The sequence below is a fragment of the Pongo pygmaeus genome, chromosome 14 (assembly GCF_028885625.2).
Source record: "Pongo pygmaeus isolate AG05252 chromosome 14, NHGRI_mPonPyg2-v2.0_pri, whole genome shotgun sequence".
NCBI classification, from domain to species: Eukaryota; Metazoa; Chordata; class Mammalia; order Primates; family Hominidae; genus Pongo; species Pongo pygmaeus.
In genome coordinates, this window is record NC_072387.2 from 61,403,059 (window position 1) to 61,423,695 (window position 20,637).

At 42.4% G+C, this 20,637-nt stretch overlaps 1 protein-coding gene across 1 annotated transcript; it reads left to right on the forward strand.

Moving 5' to 3' along the window:
* The first annotated feature begins 283 nt into the window (after nucleotides 1-283).
* On the forward strand, nucleotides 284-805 carry LOC129011723 (peptidyl-prolyl cis-trans isomerase A-like). Its single transcript, XM_054446884.1, has one exon. It carries the CDS (start codon nucleotides 284-286, stop codon nucleotides 803-805), a length of 522 nt encoding a protein of 173 aa, XP_054302859.1.
* Nucleotides 806-20,637: the final 19,832 nt, after the last annotated feature.

Here is a 20,637-nt window from a genome sequence, read left to right on the forward strand (position 1 = left end):
AAAATAAATAACAAAACACATGGAAAGAAAAAGCATAAAACAAGCTGTCAGGAATAAATCCAGACACAACAGGGATCACAGTAAGTGTGTGAGTGTGTCAAATGCTGGAGTGTGAGCATTATGAAGGCAGGGATTGTAATTGTTTGTTCACTGCTGAGTCCTTCAATTAATATTTGTTGAATGAATGAATGGATAGATGTTCTAAGATTTGATTTTCAACAATCCTGTTTAATAAACAGATCTTGGCTTTGCAGATGCTGCCAGGAGCCCCATACTATCAGCCATGGTCAACCCCACCATGTTCTTCAACATGGCTGTCAATGAGCAGCCCTTGTGCCACGTCTCTTTTGAGCTGTTTGCAGACAAGTTTCCAAAGACAGCAGAAAACTTTCATGCTCTGAGCACTGAAGAGAAAGGATTTGGTTACAAGGGTTTCTGCTTTTACAGAATTATTCCAGGGTTTATGTGGTTTATGTGTCAGGGCAGTGACTTCACACACCATAATGGCACTGGTGGCAAATCCATCTATGGAGAGAAATTTGATGATGAGAACTTCATCCTGAAGCATACAGGTCCTGAACCCTCACATCCCCAAACCAATTACTTGTCCATGGCAAATGCTGGACCCAACACAAATGGTTCCCAGTTTTTCATCTGCACTGCCAAGACTGAGTGGTTGGATGGCACGCATGTGGTCTTTGACAAGGTGAAAGAAGGCATGAATATTGTGGAGGCTATGGAGCGCTTTGGATCTAGGAATGGCAAGACCAGCAAGATCACCATTGTTGACTGTGGACAACTCTAATGAATTTGACTTGTGTTTTTTCTTTTTAAGATGGAGTTTCACTCTTGTTTCCCAGGCTAGCGTACAATGGTGTCATCTCCGCTCTCTGCAAGCTCCACCTCTGGGTTCAAGTGATTCTCCTGCCTCAGCCTCCCGAATAGCTGGGATTATAGGCATGCGCCACCACGCCTGGCTAATTTTGTATTTTTAGTAGAGATGGGGTTTCACCATTTTGGCCAGGCTGGTCTCAAACTCCTAACCTCAGGTGATCCACCCGCCTCAGCCACCCAAAGTGCTGGGATTAAAGGAATGAGCCACAATACCTGGTCAACTTGTGTTTTTTCTTAACCACCATGCCATTCCTTCTGTAGCTCAGGAGAGCACCCCTCCACCCCATTTGCTTGTAGTATCCTAGAATCTTTGTGCTCTCGCTGCAGTTCCCTTTGGGTTCCACGTTTTCCTTATTCCTTTCCACGTCTAGCTGGATTGCAGAGTTAAGTTTATGGTTATGAAATAAAAAGTAAATAACAACAACAACAAAAATAAAACAGATTTTTTTTTTTTTTTTTTTTTTTGAGACAGAGACAAACTCCACCCAGGCTGGAGTGCAGTGGCATAATCTCAGATCACTGCAACCTCTGCCCCTCTGCCTCCTGGGTTCAAGCGATTCTCCTGCCTCAGCCTCCCAAGTAGCTGGGACTACAGGCATGTGCCACCATGCTTGTCTAATTTCTATATTTTTAGTAGAGATGGGGTTTAGCCATGTTGGCCAGGCTGGTCTCAAACTCCTGATCTCAGGTGATTCACCCACCTCGGACTCCCAAAGTGCTGGGATTACAGGTGTAAGCCACCATGCCTGGCCTAAAAAACAGATCTAAATCAAATAAACAGCCCACACATACCACATGCACACACATTAAGGTTGGAAATAAAGAGATGGGAAAATATTTCCCAGGAAAAGTTTGACAAAAAGAGCAAGTATGGTCATTTTGGTATCAGATGAAACAATGTCAAGGTCAAATGCATTAAACCAAATCAAGAACAATATTTTATATAACCTGGCTAGGAAGTGCAAGCAAATCAACTGACAAGTTGGATCCTATAAGATAGGTCAGTAAGATGGCTAGGCACAAAATTAATCTCCACAAATTAATAGCTTCTCTATATACTAGAAATAACTAAGAAAACAAGAGGGATAAAAGATTCAAATCATATTCACAACAATAAAATGCACAAAACGCCAGGAATACTGATATGATAACCCTAACAAGAAATGGGCAAGAGAAATAATGAAAAAAACTATAAAATGATGATGACAACATTATTATAAAAGCCAAGAATTGAACCCTGAAAACAGAGAGACACACCCAAAATAGAATTACTCAACATTGTAAAGATGACAGTGCTCCCCAAGGCAGTCTTTGGAGTCACTGCCATCCAAATAAAATCCCCAGAATTTGGTAAACATATACTAAAATTAATCTGGGGGAGAAAAAGCATAAGAATAACTGGGAAACATTTTGATAAGTAGTGGAGGAGAGGCTTGCCCTACCAGATATCAAAATATGGTCCTCAAGTTTAAGAATTAAACTTGTGCAAAAAGTGACAGATTAGTAATACAGAATAGAGGATCCAGAAAAACAAATCAATTTATGGCACTTTAGTTTTTGATGAAAATGACATTTCAGGTAGTGGGAGGTGATGTTCAGAACGATGTTGGGAAAAGTACCTATTCATTTTGAAAAATAAAGTTGGAATTTAACCTTGTGCCAGCACAAAAATAAATGGGTGAGGTATTAAAAAGTTAATCATAAAACCTAAACTTTAAAATATTGGAAAAATAGGAGATTTAAGAAAAATTATGCCGAAATGGGGAAAGCCTTCTTATGTAAGACACAGATTAAAAAAAATAGAAAAGAAAAAATGGGTAGATTTGACTACACAAAACAAAACAAAACAAAAAAAATCCAAGACACAAAAATTCTCTGTGGGAGGTAGTATTTGCAAGATATAAAACACACAAAGGATTAATGTATATTATACTTAAAGAACTCTCATAAATCAACAGACAATCCAAAAGAAATGAACAAGGGACATGAATAAGCAATTCACAGTAGAAGAAATGCAAAAGTCAATATATATGTGAAAAACACTCAACATTATTAATAAAAGGGAAATGCAAATTAAAATAAGAATTTGACGTCAATTTTTATCCACACTAAGATTGAACACAAATTTTAAATGATAGAAACCATTCAATAATATCACATATATATCAGTAAGCTTTTTGGTTGTAGGTAGCATAAACACATGATTTAAACTGCCTTGAAAAGTTAATGAATTTGTTATTTGACATAACCAAATGTCTAGAGATATGGCCACTTCCTGGTGTGGTACCTTCAGTGACTTATAATGACCTTTCTTTATTGCTCTGCCAAACTTCATCCTAAGGCTGTAACTCTTAAGAGTGGCAAAAGGGTTAAGGCTGTTCCAGATACCACATCCAGTCCTGAAAAGTTTCACAAGAAGAGGGGATCTTTTCTCTTGTGACCCTTTTAGGAGGAAACCTTTCTAGAAGTTTCCCCAGGCACATTTTCCTTCATGGTTCATTAGCCCAGAATTGGGTCACATTTCCCTTCCTAAACCCATCTCTGGAAAGGGAAATGGGCTTATCCTTATCACGTGGATAAGGAGGCATCCACCATGACTGCTTTAACAAGGGCACGGGAAAATTGGTACTCTCACTCGCTACTGAATTGGTTCAGCCCATCGGTATCTTCCAAAATTCAAAATTTGTACATTCTTTGAATTATCACTCCAAGGCATCTCTATAGCTGAAGAAATACTGGCATGTTGCATCAGAAACATTTACAAGGATATTCACCACAATGATGCTCATCTTAAAAACTGGACATCCTCTGAATATGCATCTATAATGGAATGGTACATTCACACAGTGCGACATAAGCAGCAGTTTCAAAAACTCTTTAAGGCATAAGTGAAAAAATCAAGTTATAAAACTGTTACATTTATGTTATAAACACGCTTAGAGATAACTATTTGCATACAAATGCATAGAGAAGGCACTCAAAGGATACATGCCTTACTTTCAAGGACGAAAGTCAGGATGTGGCGTATGTAGATGATTCTTCTTATTTATTTGATTTTTTAGTCTTATCATAGTGGCTTAGGCCATAAAGACATTTATTGTATTGACATTTATGTATCTCACATAAAAGTCTGGAGGTAGGTGTTTCATTGTATGCATGTGTGGCAAGGCAGTGATATTACTAAAGACCCCAGCTCTTTTTATCTGCTCAGCCATTCTTAGCATATTGGCTTAAACAAACATTTTTATTGATACACATATTTGTACATATTTATGGGGTATATGTGATATTTTGTCACATGCATAGACCGTGTAATGATCAAGTCGGGTATTTGGGGTGTCCATCACCTCCACTATTTCTCATTTCTATATGTTGGGAACATTTCAAATACTCTCTTCTAGCTATTTTTAAATAGAATACATTGTTGTTAACTACAGTTGCCCACTCTGCTATCAAAGATTAGAACTTATTTTTTCTATCTAACTGTATATTTATACTCATTAAGCATGTTGGCTTTTTACTCTTAGGTTTATTACAGAGGGTCCCAAACTTTCTGGTCTGTGGTACCCTTAGTGTCTCAGTGATTTTTTTTTAATGGTGCCACTAGGCCAAAATAAATACCAAAATTTATGTTTATTGGGCAATTATTAACAGGTCCAAACAATTTAGTAGATATTCATGACCTAATAATTTAGTAGCCATTTGAAAAAAATAATACACGCAAATTGAAAGACAAAGTATTTTCATTTCATTGGTAAATAACTGTAATTACTTACTAATGGGATCCATAATTCTGATGGGCACTATACAACTTCTTGAACTTTACTGCTGTCCTCAACTCCCATTGCATTTTCATTTTTGCACAGTACTTTAAAAAAAAATTACAACTGCTGAAAACCCCATTTCACAAAGATACGCTATCAAAAGGAATTTGGTGCAATCTAATATTGAAAGTATGAACTGTCTGGATCTAGCAGTTTTCATGATGCTTGATATGTTATCACTGTTTTTAAAATTTTCCCCTGCAAATTTGCATTGTGATGCCTCTGGAATTCACTGTAGCATTCCAGGGTGCCTCAGTGCATGGTTTGGGAATTGCAGGTTTATCATCTTGTAGCTGCAAGATGGTTGTCTCAGCTCCAAGCATGCATCTCTGTACAACAATATTCATGGAGGAAGAAGGTATAAGCTTTCTTCTTACTTCTTTCATTCCATTTCAAATTTATTGCAATAGAATTTGATGTAACAAAGTTCACCTATTTTGAGTATATGGCCAGATAAGTTTCGACAAATGTATACATCTGTATAATCTTCACTACAATCAAGATACAGAAGACTTTCATCACCCCAAGAAGTCCTTTTGAGCCCTTTTCCAGTCAATCTCCCCACCATCCCCCAGTGACTAGTGATCTGCTTCCTATCACTGTAGATTAAATTGATCTTTTCTAGGTTTTCATAGAAATTAGACACAAAGTATGGACTCAGGTGCTGCATACTAATTCTGAGACTCATCTATGTGGTTGCATGTGTCAGTAGTTCACTCCTTTTCTTGCTGAGTAGTAGTCTATTGTTTGACTATACCACCATTTGTCATCCATTCACCTTCAGGAAGACATTTGAGTTGTTTGCAGTTTAGGGCTGTGATATGGTTTAGCTCTGACCCCACACAAATCTCATCTTGAACTGTAGCTCCCATAAACCCCACTGTCATGGGAGGGACCCAGTGGGAGGTAATTGAATCACCAGGGCAGGTTTTCCCATGTTGTTCTTGTGATAGTAAATAAGTCTCAGGAGATCTGATGGTTTTATAAAGGACAGCTCCCTTCCACACACTCTCTTGCCTGCCATCATGTAAAATGTGACTTTGCTCCTCCTTTGCCTTCCATCATGATTGTGAGGCCTCCCCAGCCATGTGGAACTGTGAGTCCATTAAAACTGTTTTTCTTTACAAATTACTCAGTCTCAGGTTATTTCTTTATAGCAGTATTGAGAGGTGAAAACGTGCTGGCAGCCCTTGCTCACTCTCAGCACCTCCTTGGTCTCAGTGTCCGCTCTGGCCACGCTTGAGGAGCCCTTCAGCCCGCCGCTGCACTGTGGGAGCCCCTCTCTGGGCTGGCTGAGGCTGGAGCCGGCTCCCTCTGCTTGCTGGGAGGTGTGGAGGAAGAGGCGCTGGCGGGAACCCGGGCTGCGCACAGCGCTCGAGTTCCGGGTGGGCGTGGGCTTGGCGGCCCCTCATTCGGAGTGGCTGGCCAGCGCTGCTGGCCCCGGGCAGTGGAGGGTTTAGCACCCGGGCCAGCAGCTGCAGAGAGGGCGCCGGGTCCCCCCGCACTGCCACCCGACCACACCAGGCTCGAATTCTTGCAAGGCCTCAGCCGCCTCTCTGTGGGGCACGGTTCAGGCCCTGCAGCCTGCCATGCCCAAGCACCTCCGTGGTGGGGTCCCCCACAGCCCCAGCCTCCCCAACGGGCACCACCCCCTGCTCCACGGTGCCTGGTCCCATCGACTGCCCGAGAGCTGAGGAGTGCAGGCGGCAGGCACGGGACTGGCAGGCAGCTCCACCCACAGCCCTGGAGTGGGATCCACTATGGGAAGCCAGCTGGGCTCCTGAGTTGGGTGCGGACCTGGAGAACCTTTATGTCTAGCTAAAGGATTGTAAATACACCAATCAGCACTCTGTGTCTAGCTCAAGGTTTGTAAACGCACCAATCACCACCCTGTCAAAACAGATCAATCCGCTCTTTGTAAAATGGACCAATCAGCAGCATGTGGGTGGGGCCAGATAAGAGAATAAAAACAGGCTGCCCCACCCAGCAGCAGCACCCTGCTTGCGTCCCCTTACACATTGTGGAAGCTTTGCTCTTTAGCTCTTCACAGTAAATCTTGATGTTGCTCGCTATTTGGGTGCACACTGTTTTTATGAGTTGTAACACTCACGGGAAACGTCTGCAGCTTCACTCCTGAGGCCAAGAAGACCATGAACCCACCGGGAGGAATGAACAGCTCCGGATGTGCCGCTTTAAGAGCTGTAACACTTGCCGCGAAGGTCTGCAGCTTCAGTCCTGAAGCCAGCGAGACCATGAACCTACCAGAAGGAAGAAACTCAACACGTCTGAACATTAGAAGGAACAAACTCTGGACACACTATCTTTAAGGACTGTAACACTCATCGCGAGGGTCAGTGGCTTCATTTTTGAAGTCAGTGAGACGAAGCACCCCGCAATTCCGGACACAGTACGAAAATGGACTAATACAGGCTCGTATGAGTAAGGCTGCCCTGAACATTCAGGGACCAGTCTCTGTGTGCATGTATGTTTTTGTTTGTCTTGGATGATCTGTCTCTCTTTGTAGAGGGCAAAATTATTTCTAGAATCCCCATCCCAGACTTTCACTTATGTATCATTGGTCAGTCTTAGTCACCTTCACATCTCCAAACCAATTACTAAAAAGGGAAATGGAGGCAAATTGGAGCAATCCCTTCATATCATTTGGGGTTGGGGGATTGAGGTCCTCCCAGGAGCGAGTTGCCTCCCTGAATAGTCAGCCTTACCAATACAGGAAAAAGGAAGGAGTAATTCTTGGGTATGCAGCCATCCGTGTCTGTCACATTACTTTACCCGTGAGTATTTTTACTACAGAATATAGTAGTAGCATTATTTACATTTCACAGTGAGAGTCTTTTCTCTGACAGAAAGGTGCTTAAGCAGATCCATTGCCAACAGATACTCAACAATAGTCGTAGGAATAAGCAGAGAAGAGACAAAGTTGACAGAAAGAGAATTGCTCTGGGGAATATGATATGAGGGCACAAGCATCACATAGAGAGAATTTTACCAACTGGCTGCCAGATGTGGGCCTGCCCTGGGCTGAGGCACAGCTGGTCTGCTCTACAGTAAATCAGATGTGGGAGGCAAGTGCCATCTGGCACATAAACTTTGGCAGAGCCTGGAAAGACAAGTGAACTCACGTGTGAAGCGCTTATTATTATGGATGAACATGAGCAGAGCCCTGGCACCAGCAGCAGGGCGAGCAGTCTCCTTCCCCTGGGGTCTTAGGTCTCATCTGCTGCTGCTGCCGCGGCAGGGCCAGCCGAGGGACTCCCTGGCCCTCAGCACTTCTCCTCTGGTCGAGGCTGACTGTGCTTTAGTTAAGAGGAGCTAAGGAGTTCGGCCTTTTAATTTCAGCCTTCATTTAGCATTTCTCCCCTTTCTCACGTCTCCTCCCCTTGTACACTCTTCCTAAGAGTTTGTTTCCCTTCTTTGCTAAGCTTCTCAAGTGCAGGGACCAGATCTTGCATATTGTATTCGCTGTTTCTGCTCCTGGCATTCTGCCTTGCACAAAGTAGGTGCTCAACAAGGCATTGCAAAAATGTCTTTGCCACAGATAAAGACCAGAGGGGAGTATTGTGAAAGTGGTGTTTCCACCCTCCACTCTTTGCATCTATTTCCAAATATCTGTTGATTGGTAACATCTAAGACAGATCACAGCAAATATTGTACATGTTTAGTGCACAATTCAGTTTGTTAACCTTGCCCTAAAAGATTCTGTTAACCATAATTCTGATATATCCACTACTAAGAATCGTAAAATATTCGAGCTGAAAGGCACTCTAGAGGTGAGCATTTAAGAGGCCCAGAGATTTGAAGGACTTGCACAAGGCCATATTGGAAACAGAACAGAACAGTTATCTATAACCCACCTTATTCCTGCAAGAATTTAAACTGGGTTTTAAGGATAAGTAAAATACAAGCCAGCAAAATTACAATTAAGAACAAAATAACATAACTTAAAAATGAGCTTGAGAGTAAGATCAAAATAGAAATATATACCAAAAAGGGCGCCTGCAACAGGTTAGCCCCAAACTTGGCTCTAAACATCTATATATCAAAACAGGAAAAGAAACCTGGTTACGTACAACTTTCATGATGTGCATGAAAGTAGAACAGACCAGTAGCTCCTAGAAGTCTAATCACTGTTGGTACCAGTACTTGACAGGCATCAGCCATAAAAAGAGCTCCGTGGGTGGCCGGGCGCGGTGGCTCACGCCTGTAATCCCAGCACTTTGGGAGGCCGAGGTGGGTGGATCACGATGTCAGGAGATTGAGACCATCCTGGCTCACACGGTGAAACCCGGTCTCTACTAAAAATACAAAAAATTAGCCGGAGGTGGTGGCGGGCGCCTGTAGTCCCAGCTACTCCGGAGGCTGAGGCGGGAGAATGGCGTGAACCCGGGAGGCGGAGCTTGCAATGAGCCGAGATCGTGCCACTGCACTCCAGCCTGGGCGACTTAGCGAGACTCCGTCTCAAAAAAAAAAAAAAAAAAAAAAGACAAAACTCCGTAGGTTATAACAAAGGTCCTCAACAATATCCCAGTGATGCACAGAAAAAGCATCCCTTAGTGCAGGGATGGTAGCTGATGGCAACTAAGCAAAGCTCATTCTGAAAAAAGCACTCTATGTGGGCGTAGGAGAGAACTAAGAATCAAATCCAGGATCACCAGTGGAAGAAAAAAAGTTTGCCAAATTGAAATGCGAAAGAATTGAACTCAGAATTCTGTGACATCAGGAGTACAATAATAATTACTGTTCTTAATTATGACCCAGAGGCACTGTAGGCTCCAAAGTATTTTCTGAATCATCTAAGAGGTTTTTAAGTTCAATCTGGTTTCATATTAATTTAGAACTTAATTAGCTACTATCATCTGTTCTAGCTGTTATTTCATATATTTGTTTTATTCCCTTCAATTAGATTGTCATTTTCTTGAGGGCTGGGGTCTACACATAGGGAAAGTGCCAACTTCCTTAACAAATGCAACATGAATCCCCTAAAGTTGACTGTAGAAGTGAAATCTCTGCATGAGGAAGGACAGCTGGACTTTTTAGCCCTGATTCTTTTGAGCTCTTTGTAAATTTCTGTTTCTATCACGAAAATAGGACGTGGTACTGCTTTCTCCACTAATACCATCTCTTATTCCACTCCCTTAATATCCCATGGCAGATTTGAGACTAATTTTGAATATCAAATAACACCTTATAAAGAGGCCTAAAATAATAAGAGGAAAATAAGTACAGCATGTGAAACTACAGAATCTAGCTTACAACCATTACCAACCATGACTAACATCAACATCAACAGGTACTGACAATATAATATAAGTATTTGGAACCCAGATCTGGAGCCAAACTACTTAGGTTCAAATCCTAATTCTACCATTTACTAGCTGTTTAACTTTGGACAGGTTACTTAACCTCTCTGTGCCTCATTTTTCTCATCTTTAAAAAGATAATTGTACTTTTCTCACAGAGGTATTGTGAGGGTTAAATGAACACTTATAATAGTGCTTGAACATAGTAAATATATATTGGCTATTAATATTATAACTAGGCACTTTTTATAAGCCACACACTTTATATATAATATTTGTTAATTTAATCTTCACATAATGCTCTACTTCAGTAGTTCTCAAATTTTTGGTTTGTAACACTCTTGAAAATTATTGAAAATTCCAAAGAACTTTTGTTTATGAATGTTTTATGTATATATATTTACGGTATTAAAACTGAGATTCTTAAAAATATTAATAACTAATTTAAAATGATGAGCCCAATGCATATTAACAAAATAATATAATTACTACAAAAAATAAGTATCTTTTCAAAACAATTTTATGAGAAAGGGGCATTATTTTACATTTTTACAAATTTCTTTAAATTCTGGCTGAATAGAAGATAATTGGATTCTCATAATTGCTCCTGTATTCAAGCTGTTGCAATATGTTGTTTTGGTTTAAGTATACGAAGAAAATCCACTATCATATAGACATGTAGTTGGAAAAGGGAAGAGTATTTTATTAGCCTTTCATTTAATTGTGGCCCTCTTTGTGATCCGCTATACCAAAACTTTACAAGTGGTAGTATTTTACAGGTTAGTGGCCCTGGAATCTGAAACCAGATCAATGAACTTTTTGTCCCTTGTTACATTGGTCTGTCTTGCACTTTAAACAGATCATTTACCTATGCATGACTTTGTTACATCATCCAGTGTCCACTGGGAAAATGTTGATTCACTGAGTCATGTAGATCAACTAAATTTAGAAACATTCACATTTGTTAGTGTCATTGCCAGCAGAGAGCTCTGTCTTTTCTTTCTTTCTTTCCTTATCTCTCTCTCTCCCTCCCTCTCTCTTTCTCTTTCTCTCTTTCTTTTTGAGATTGGGTTTTGCCATGTTACCCAGGCTGGTCTCAAATCCTAGGCTCAAGTGATCCCTTCGCCTCGGCCTCCCAGAGTGTTAGGATTACAGGTATGAGCCACTGCGCCCAGCTGGGCTAGTGCTTTTCCTTGAGACAACTGTAGTGCTTCTGAACACAGCAGAAATGTTCTCTGCATACTGTCCATTTTGTCACACAGAATGTTAATGTTAAAAAGACGTATACTCAATGGTTGAGATTTAATGAAAGTAATACTTATTACTGATTCATCAAGGTCATTCTTAAGGACAATTTTTCTGTAAGTGCAAGAAATCCAGTGATTAGTAGTGTGGCACTCTTATTTTGATTGGTGCTAGGGCACCAGTAGTAGTTTTACCCACTCTTTCTTTTGTATCATCAGAGCAAATGTCAACCCAGTGAAAAAGGAAAATAACATATTAGTAGTATTATGAAAATTGTTTTATCCTAGTGGACCTTCCAGAAGATTCTAAAGACTCTCCAGAAGTCCAATGATTGTACTTTGAGAAACACTGCTTTAACCTTCCACCTCCTCAGGGTTACTGCAAGCCCATCCAGAATCTTTTACGTCCAGACCTAATAGACTGAGAACTAGTCCCCTCTGTAATCTACCCAAAAGCCACTGTATTAGTCAGTTCTCACACTGCTACAAAGATACTACCCGAGACTGGGTAATTCGTAAAGAAAAGAGGTTTAACTGACTCACAGTTCTGCATGCCCAGGGAAGCCTCAGGAGACTTACTATCATGGCAGTAAGGGGAAGCAGGCACGGCTTACATGGCAGCAGGCGAGAGTGTGTAGGAAGCAAAGGGAGAAGATCTCCTTATAAAACCATCAGTTCTCATGAGAACTCACTCACCATCACGAGAACAGCATGGGGGAAACCGCCCCCATGATCCAATCACCTCCCACCAGGTCTCTCCCTCAACACCTAGGGATTACAATTCAAGATGAAATTTGGGTGGGGACACAAAGCCAAACCATATCAGCCATAATCTGAATTCCTCTTTTCTGTCTCTTCCTTAGGTATTTGGTGCTTGAAAGGATAACGCCCTTCAAAGTGAAAAGAGATCATGTTTACTCACAGGAGCATGGCCATATTAGACTGGGTGTGAACATCATATAGTCACATCCATAAAGAGGTGCCTACAGGCAGTGCCAGGGAGGATGCTCTTTTATGTTGTCAGCGCCCTCTTAGAGACAGATCCTGGCCTAGCGCCAAGCCTGTTGTAACATAAACACTGCCCCGTAAGGGTTGTTCTTGTACTCTCCACATCAGCAAAATGGGAATGGTGGCGCCAACACTGAGGTGGTCTTTGGAGAAGAGATGGGCTTTCAGAGGCATCATCTATCATCCCAGACCTTCAAATGCTTCTCTCTGATGAGGTTACCCATGTGCTCATATCTTCAGTCTGTGATCATGGCCACCATTCATATGCTGGTCTTTATCCTATTCAGAGCAGTGCTCAGTTGGGGGTAGGAAGGTGGGGGAGAGAATGGGGGCAGTGTTATATTACAAAATAAAGACCTATGGAAACCCTGGGCAAGATAATAAATGGAGTGATCTTTCAAAGCAGGAATATTTTGTTGTAGTTGAAAATAAAAACAAATATATGACAAACACTTGTGTGCCCCACTAACCAGAATTGACAAATGCGAATGTTTTGTCATATTTATTGTAGATCTATTTAAATAAAAGAACTAAAATATTACAAGTAAGATTTTAGTCCCCTAAGCCTATATTATTTAAATATTCATTTCACATTTATTTTGAAGAATGGCAGAGTGCTGTGTGAGGAAAGTGCAGAAGAAGATAATCACCCTCTCCTCCTAGCAGTTCGGCTCTCCCCAAACTCGCCTGCCCACTCAGCAAACAAAAGCAACACAATTTATGATAGTTGCCCCTTGGAAGGCAGTTTAGCAGCCAACCTCCTCTCCACCCCAATGTGCCCGAGCCCCCCTTTCCAAAATGCCAGCCACACAGGACTCTTTCTGAGAGGAGTTCTGGAAATTATAATTTTCTGGATCTTGTTACATTTCATGGGGGTTTGGAAGCTCATTATAAATTGGTTTCCCATGAACCGTCTGGGCCTGCACATTCCTTTTGTATGGCTGGAACTACTTAAGCCTAGCAATCCCCACACGGATGACTTGGTCAAGCAAATGGCAATTGTCTGTGTCTACAGCTTCAGGAGTAAGAGAGAGCACAAACAACCTAGTTTTGCTTTTTTTTTTCCCTCCCCACATCTCCACAGCTACAGTAAATCAGATCGCCTGACATTTCTTTTTAGCTGCGTCTGAATCTAATGCCCTCAGCCTAGGAATTTCCGTTATATCAGCCAGTGCATGGCAAGAGCAATGGGCTTCTCTGATTAGTGAAGCTGAAGAGTAGAAATGAATCACAGCGCCTTTGTATTCTAGAACATGAGTCTGGGATGAATGAATGTGGGAGGTTGGCCAAAACACAACCCCAGCGACTCAATTCTTAAATGATTTACCATGAACATAAGTCTGGGGACTTATGATGAATAAGTATCTCCATTTAATAAGCATTAAAGAAAGAGGTAAGGTGGAAGGCCTAGGAAGGGGCTGGGAAGCCACCTGCTTCTGATAATCTCGAAATCTCAGTTTCCCTCTCTGTATGATGGACCACTTACCCTCATCGGCTCTCCTAGGGCTATTGTGAGCAGTATCTTTTAGAAGTGACTGAAGGTGGTTTGGAAAATACCTTACAACATATCAAAAGCAATTTCACTGGGGCAAGACTTGGGCTTTATACCATAAAAGGAGAAAATAACAGCCTTAGTCTCCCAGATCAGCTAAGCATCCACCAGGGAAGCAGGAATTATTCTGGCTCTTTCAGAAAGTTGGAAGGAATTGAGGGGCTCTTACAAGCCAACTGGGCTAAGAGCTAGAGTGCTAAGCTTTCTGTCATTTGAGAATCAGGTAAAGCAGGACAGGATCCTAAGAACATCTAGAGAATGGAAGAAAAAATGCACCAATAATTTGCATAAAGTCATTGTACTAGTCAGCATTCTCTAGAGAAACAGAACCAATAGGACACATATAGGTATATAAGAGGAGATTTATTATGAGAATTGGTTCATGTGATTATGGAGGTTGAGAAACTCCACAATATGCTGTTTCCAAGTTAAGAACCAGGAAAACTGGTGGTGTGATTCAGTCCTTGACCAAAGACCTGAGAATGAAGTGGGAGTAGGGGTTGGGGGAGGTGTCTACTGTTGTCAGAACCAGGTGCTCTGATGTCCCAGGGCAAGAAAATATGGATGTCCCAGCTCAGTAAGAGAAAACTTGCTTTTCCTCCACACTCTCGTTCTATTCAGTCCCTCAGTGGATTGGACGATGTCCACTCATTGTTAAGGGCAAATCTTTACTCAGTCTATTGATTCAAATACTAATCTCTTCCAGAAACACCCTCACAGACACACCCAGAAATAATGTTTTACTATCTGGGCATCCCTTAGTCCATCCAAGCTGACACCTAAAATTATCATTAAAGTCATCAACTAATAGGCTTGGGAAGAAACTTAGGAGCGTCCTGATTCAACTTCCAATCCAGATGCCTTCCACTCCCACCTCATTCCATCAGCTGATTGTCTAGTCTTTGCTTGAAAGTTTCCAGTAACAAGGATTTACCACCTCTAGAGATAGCCCATCCCAGTTGTGGGTATCTGACATCATTATGGATTGTTTACCAAGTCTCCCTCACAAAACATTATTGCATTGAGTCCCCTCATCTCTGAATCCTTCCTCTCTGAACATGCCTCGGTTGCTCTGTGTCCCCAACAAAGTGTATCACTCAGAGCTGTACTTGGCACTCCAGAGGGGGCTTGGCCATCTGTGTGCAGCAGGGACTGCTTATCAGCAGACATCTCTATGCCCTCTTTGCCTCCTTCTGTACCTCCTATCTGAGTGCTGTGATGGGGAGGGGGAGGGGGGAAAGGGGGAGGAGGTAGGAAGTGGTGTTGATGACGCCTTGGTAGATGAGACAAGGGCCCTGCCTTTTTAACTGTAACCTCCACACTCACCATTTTACCCCTTCTCTACTCAGGGGTTTTATGCCTGCTCTTTGTGTTTGTGACACGCATAGAATTGTCAGAGAAGTTTGAACCAGAGTGACTTCATCTTGAATAGGGGCTGGATAAAATAAGGCTGAGACCTACTGGGCTGCAATCCCAGGAGGTTAGGCATTCTAAATTACAGGATGAGATAAGAGTTCAGCACAAGATACAGGTCACAAAAACCTTGTTGATAAAACAGGTTGCGGTAAAAAAGCTGGCCAAAACCCACCAAAACCAAGATGGCAATAAAAGTGACTTCTGGTCATCCTCACTGCTCATTAGACACTAATTATAATGCATTAGCATGCTAACAGACACTCCCACCAGTGCCATGCGCCATGGCAGTTTACAAATGCCATGACAGTGTCAGGAAATTACCCTATATGGTCTGAAAAGGGGAGAAGAGGAACTCTCAGTTGCAGGAATTGCTCACCCCTTTTCTGGAAAACTCATGAATAATCCACCCCTTTTTAAGCATATTAACAAGAAATAACCATAAAAATAGCCAACCAGCATCCCCTGGGGCAGCTCTATCTATGGAGAAACAATTCTTTATTTCTTTTCTTTTCTCCTTCTTCTCTCTCTCTTCTTTCTTTCTTACTTTCCTTTCTTTCTTGACTGAGTTTCTTGACTGGTTTGTTGCCTGGGCTAGAGTACAATGGTGTGATCTCAGCTCACTGCAACCTCCGCCTCCCATGTTCAAGTGATTTTCCTGCCTCAGCCTCCGAAGTAGCTGGGATTACAGGTGCCCACCACCACGCCCAGCTAATTTTTGCATTTTTAGTAGAGACAGGGTTTCACCATGTTGGCCAGGCTGGTTTCGAACTCCTGACCCCAGGTGATCCACCTGCCTCGGTCTCCCAAAGTTCTGGAGTTACAGGCATGAACCACCACGCCCAGACTGTTCCTTTACTTTCTTAATAAACTCGCTTTCACTTTACTCTATGGACTTGGCTAAATTCTTTCTTGCACAAGATCCAAGATCCCTCTCTTGGGGTCTGGATTGGGACCCTTTCCAGCAACAGAATCAAACATTCTGAAGATAGTGATTGAAGATTATATTCTATATCTGGGTAAAACCTGACCAAATCATAGCAGGTCAGAAGGTATCTTGGCCCAACACTGCACAATCTTTATAGTGCAGTGGTTCTGAAAGGGTGGTCATTGGACTAGCAATATTGGCATCACCTGTGGACTTGTTAGAAATGTCAGTTAAAGGATCCTGTCCCCAAACTATCATATCTAGCAATATGTGTATGTGTGTGTGTGTGTGTGTGTGTGTGTGTGTGTGTGTGTGTTTAGAAATGGGGTCTGACTCTGTTGCCTAGGCTGGTCTCAAACTCCTGGGCTAAAGTGATCCTCCTGCCTCAGCCTCCTGAGTCTCTGGGATTGCAGTTGTAAGTCACTGTGCCCAGTGCAATCTGTGTTTTAACAGCCCCTCCAGGTGATAGTGATTTGAAAACCACTAATAGACTAGATGCTGTGGTGGCCCTCCCCACATGTATGCGCTTGAAGAACCTGTGTACTCCTTCCTAGCTATTATGGCTGCAAAAGGCTCATGGTAGCTCTTTCCTTTTCTTTTCTTTTTTTTTTGAGACGGAGTCTAGCTCTGTCGCCCAGGCTGGCATGCAGTGGCGCGATCTAGGCTCACTGCAAGCTCCGCCTCCCAGATTTACTCCATTCTCCTGCCTCAGCCTCCCCAGTAGCTGGGACTATAGGAGGCCACCACCACGCCTGGCTAACTTTTTGTATTTTTAGTAGAGACGAGGTTTTACTGTGTTAGCCAGGATGGTCTCAATCTCCTGACCTCGTGATCCGCCTGTCTCGGCCTCCCAAAGTGCTGGGATTACAGGCATAAGCCACAAAGCCTGGCTGCTTCTCTTAATTTCTGTGAGCACTTCCTCAATAAATGATTTTTACAAGAATCCCTATCCCAGACAATGTTTTTCAGGAATTTGACTGAAAACAGTAATACAAAATTGAGGAATTGAAGGATTTTTTTATAAAGATGCTTAAAAGTTCCATGTGAGTACTTGAAAAATATCTAGATAATTATGTAGAATGTGATTTTTACTAACTCTTATTTGTAGACATAGTTTGGGAGATGCACCACCACAGACAGAGAGGAATACCAGGGACAGAATGGTGACATTGAACTTCTTTAGCTGACTGAGTCCTTAGCATTCCAGGAAGCACTTAAGCATCTTCATTAGTTCCTTCTCCAACCTTCAGTGAGGGTGGTGATTAAGGACTTTGGGCTGATAAGCAGAATGAATCACAACGAGGTTAAATGGTGGCTGAAAGTCAGTTGCTGAATAAAAATGAGATTCTACCCCCACCCTCATAACCCAGCACTTTCTCTGATGATCTAGTGACATTCATTAGAAGCAAATCCTCACTCCTCTACTGCTATTTTCCTAGAATTGATAGGAAGAAAATTTGGCCAAATAAAATAAGAAACTAATAACACTTAGCAAAGAAAACAATCTGATGTTTTCATCAACTTTAGGGTATGCTGTGTTTGCATAGAACAAAGTAGAGATTTGACAACTATTTGGATTATTTGGGCTGCGTGGGTTTAGGTACCCAAATGGACTAGACTATATCAATCTCTAGATACATGAGACCCTGCAGAAACTTCTGGGCCTCTTTTAAGTTGGGTCTAAAAAGATGCTGCTGCACTAAGGCAGGAAGAGGGGAAGGCTTGATCTTCAGTGGATAAGGTGACTTGGACTTGGCCAGGGCTGTTGTTGCTCCTGCATCCTCCAAACACTCCAGTCACTAGACTAGCTGGGGTGGATGAGAAGCTGAATCGATTGGTTGTGTCTGATTCGGAGGCTTATTTAGCTCAGACCCCCTGTGGGGAGATAAGGTGACTGGTGGTTGTAGTCTCTTGGCTATGGTGTATAACTATGACCTTTTGTGCTTAGCTCAGGGAATCATTCCATTCAGCAAGCACTTTTTTTATTGAATCCTGATGATGTACCAGCCAGTGTACCTGGTGCTGGGGATACCCAGTTGAATGACACAGACAGTCCTTGACTTCATGAGCCAGTAGTGAAGCAACAGTTGTCCTCAGTTGGCCCCGTGCTGAGGCTGCACAGCGGGGCAGGGCCCACCTGGCTGTTGGCTGGGAGAGGGGGTTGGGGAAGGCATGGCACAGAAGTCTTTTCTAGTAAAGTGATTCTTAAACAGTCTTGAAGGATAAGAGGAATGGTTCAGAGAAGAAAAAGTGTGGGTGGGGAGAGTGGGAGAGGAAGTAGAATGCCATTCCAGGAGGAAGGATCAGAAATGAGAGGTGTGACAAAGTAATTCTTCTGGCTGAAATATCAGGTGTGTGAAGGGCATGGGAGGGAAGACAGCAGCGGGATTGAGGCTGAGGAGGGAGGCAGGGCACGAAGGGTCTGAGATGCCACGGAGGCAGGGCATGAAGGGTCTGCGATGCCATGGACAGCACTTTGGACTTTAAAGGTGATGTGAAATCATGAGAGTTACAAGATCAGGTGTTTAGGAAAAGATCTTTATGGCAGCAGTGTGGAAGATGGAGTGGAGGGAGACAGGCAGTGGACACAGAGTTAGCAGATAGAAGATTTGTGCTAGAACCCCCCAAAAAAGCAATGAAAGTTGAATACAGTGGTATGATTTAGTCTGTTTCAGATCTTGATTTTAATTCCAACTCCATCTAACATTAGCTGTGTGACCTGTGGCAATTTACCTTACCTCTCTAAGCCTTGTTTTTTCCATATGTAAGATGGTTTAATGTACAGTTGGGGGTATTAGATAATACCCATAAAGTGCTTGGTGAAGTGCCTGGAACACGTATTCTCTGGTTTTTTTTTTTAGATGGAGTTTCACTCTTGTCGCCCAGGCTGGAGTGCAATGGCACAATCTCGGCTCACTGCAACCTCCGCCTCCTGGGTTCAAGTGATTCTCCTGCCTCAGCCTCCCAAGTAGCTGAGACTACAGGCGTGCACCACCTTGCCTGGCTAATTTTTGTATTTTTAGTAGATACGGGGTTTCACCATCTTGGCCAGGCTGGTCAAGATCCACCCGCCTTGGCCTCTCAAAGTGCTGGGATTACAGGCGTGAGCCACCGCGCCTGGCGGAACACAATATTCTCTTAAAAAAAAAAAAAAAAAGAAAACCCTTGTTCCTATTATTATGCAGCCATCCTAACTTGGACCGTTCTCCTATACCCAGACACTGAAACAAGGACTTGGGTGCAGGTAGTTTATTTGGAAAGTGATCCCAGGAAGCACAAGAAAGGCGGTGAGGAAAGTGAGCAGGGAAAGGCAGGAAAGCCAATAAAAGAGGTGTTACTGGGTGGACTGCTGCTGTGAGCGACTGGGGCTTGTGTTTCCTGGGGACGCTCGTGGGAACTGTGCAAATCACAGCTCAAAGTGATTCCTTTGAGAGATGGGAGAGCTGGGATATTTAACCACCAACTCCTATCCCTCATTGGTTGAGGGTTGCTTCTGCAGATCTTAGTACTTCCAGGCTGCTCTGTGCATAGGTTGAACAACTTTCAGGTGGGGCCACAAGCACTCAGCAAGTCTGCAGCAGCAGAGATGGGTGCTTGAGATGGAAACTGCCATAGTGCAACTGGAACTGTCCACTGCAGTTGAGGTAGACTCAGATGTCAGCAATGGGGACATGGACAGAGCATCATATCTGCTACAATGAAGTGAAGGGACAATTAAACAATATTTGGAATGTAGACTTAATAGATCTTGATGAGTGATTGGATCATTGTGGGGTAAGAAATAGGGTAGAGTCTTAAATGACTTTTGCATTTCTAGTTTGGTCTAAAATTTGCAGTCCCATTTATTGAGTTTAAAACAATTGCCAGAGGAGTAGTTTTGGCCATAGTGATGGCAGAAAAGAGGAGTTGCTTTTCATTTGGGCATCCTGAGTTGGAGGTGTCTGTGATATAGCAAGTGTCACACTGGGTTGGCAAATGGAATTTTCCTAATTCCATATTAAACTATGCAGCCTTCAGTTTGACATGTTTGAAATTCTTTAAACAGATTTTGTGGGAACAAATCCTGACTCTGATAATGAATGATTTCCCCCCTGCACATTTAATCTGGTGGTTTAAGTGATGGCTTTTAAAATAGCCTGGTGTCTCTTTCAACTAATAAGTTGAAACTTATTAGTTGACTTTGAACCTGTTGGTGAATTCCATTGCAGATTGTCTCTCCCTGAAGAAAGGGAATAATAAACACCCTTTTGAGTTATTGCATAGCTATTGAAAACCAAGACAGCATTTCAAAGCTCTTCTGAGTTGTTGCAGAACACAGTGCCCCATCAAGTATTGTATTTCTTTGCTTCAGTTTGCTTTCAGAGCTTACAGCAGTCCAATTATCCTATTATTGGATATTCAGTAGTAAAGTGAATATGCTTGTCTTCTAAAATGGAATTTTTAGATGTTAAAAGTT

Coding starts and splice junctions, on each gene's coding strand:
- LOC129011723 (XM_054446884.1), top strand. CDS start 284: ATGGTCAACCCCACCATGTTCTTCAACATGGCTGTCAATGAGCAGCCC.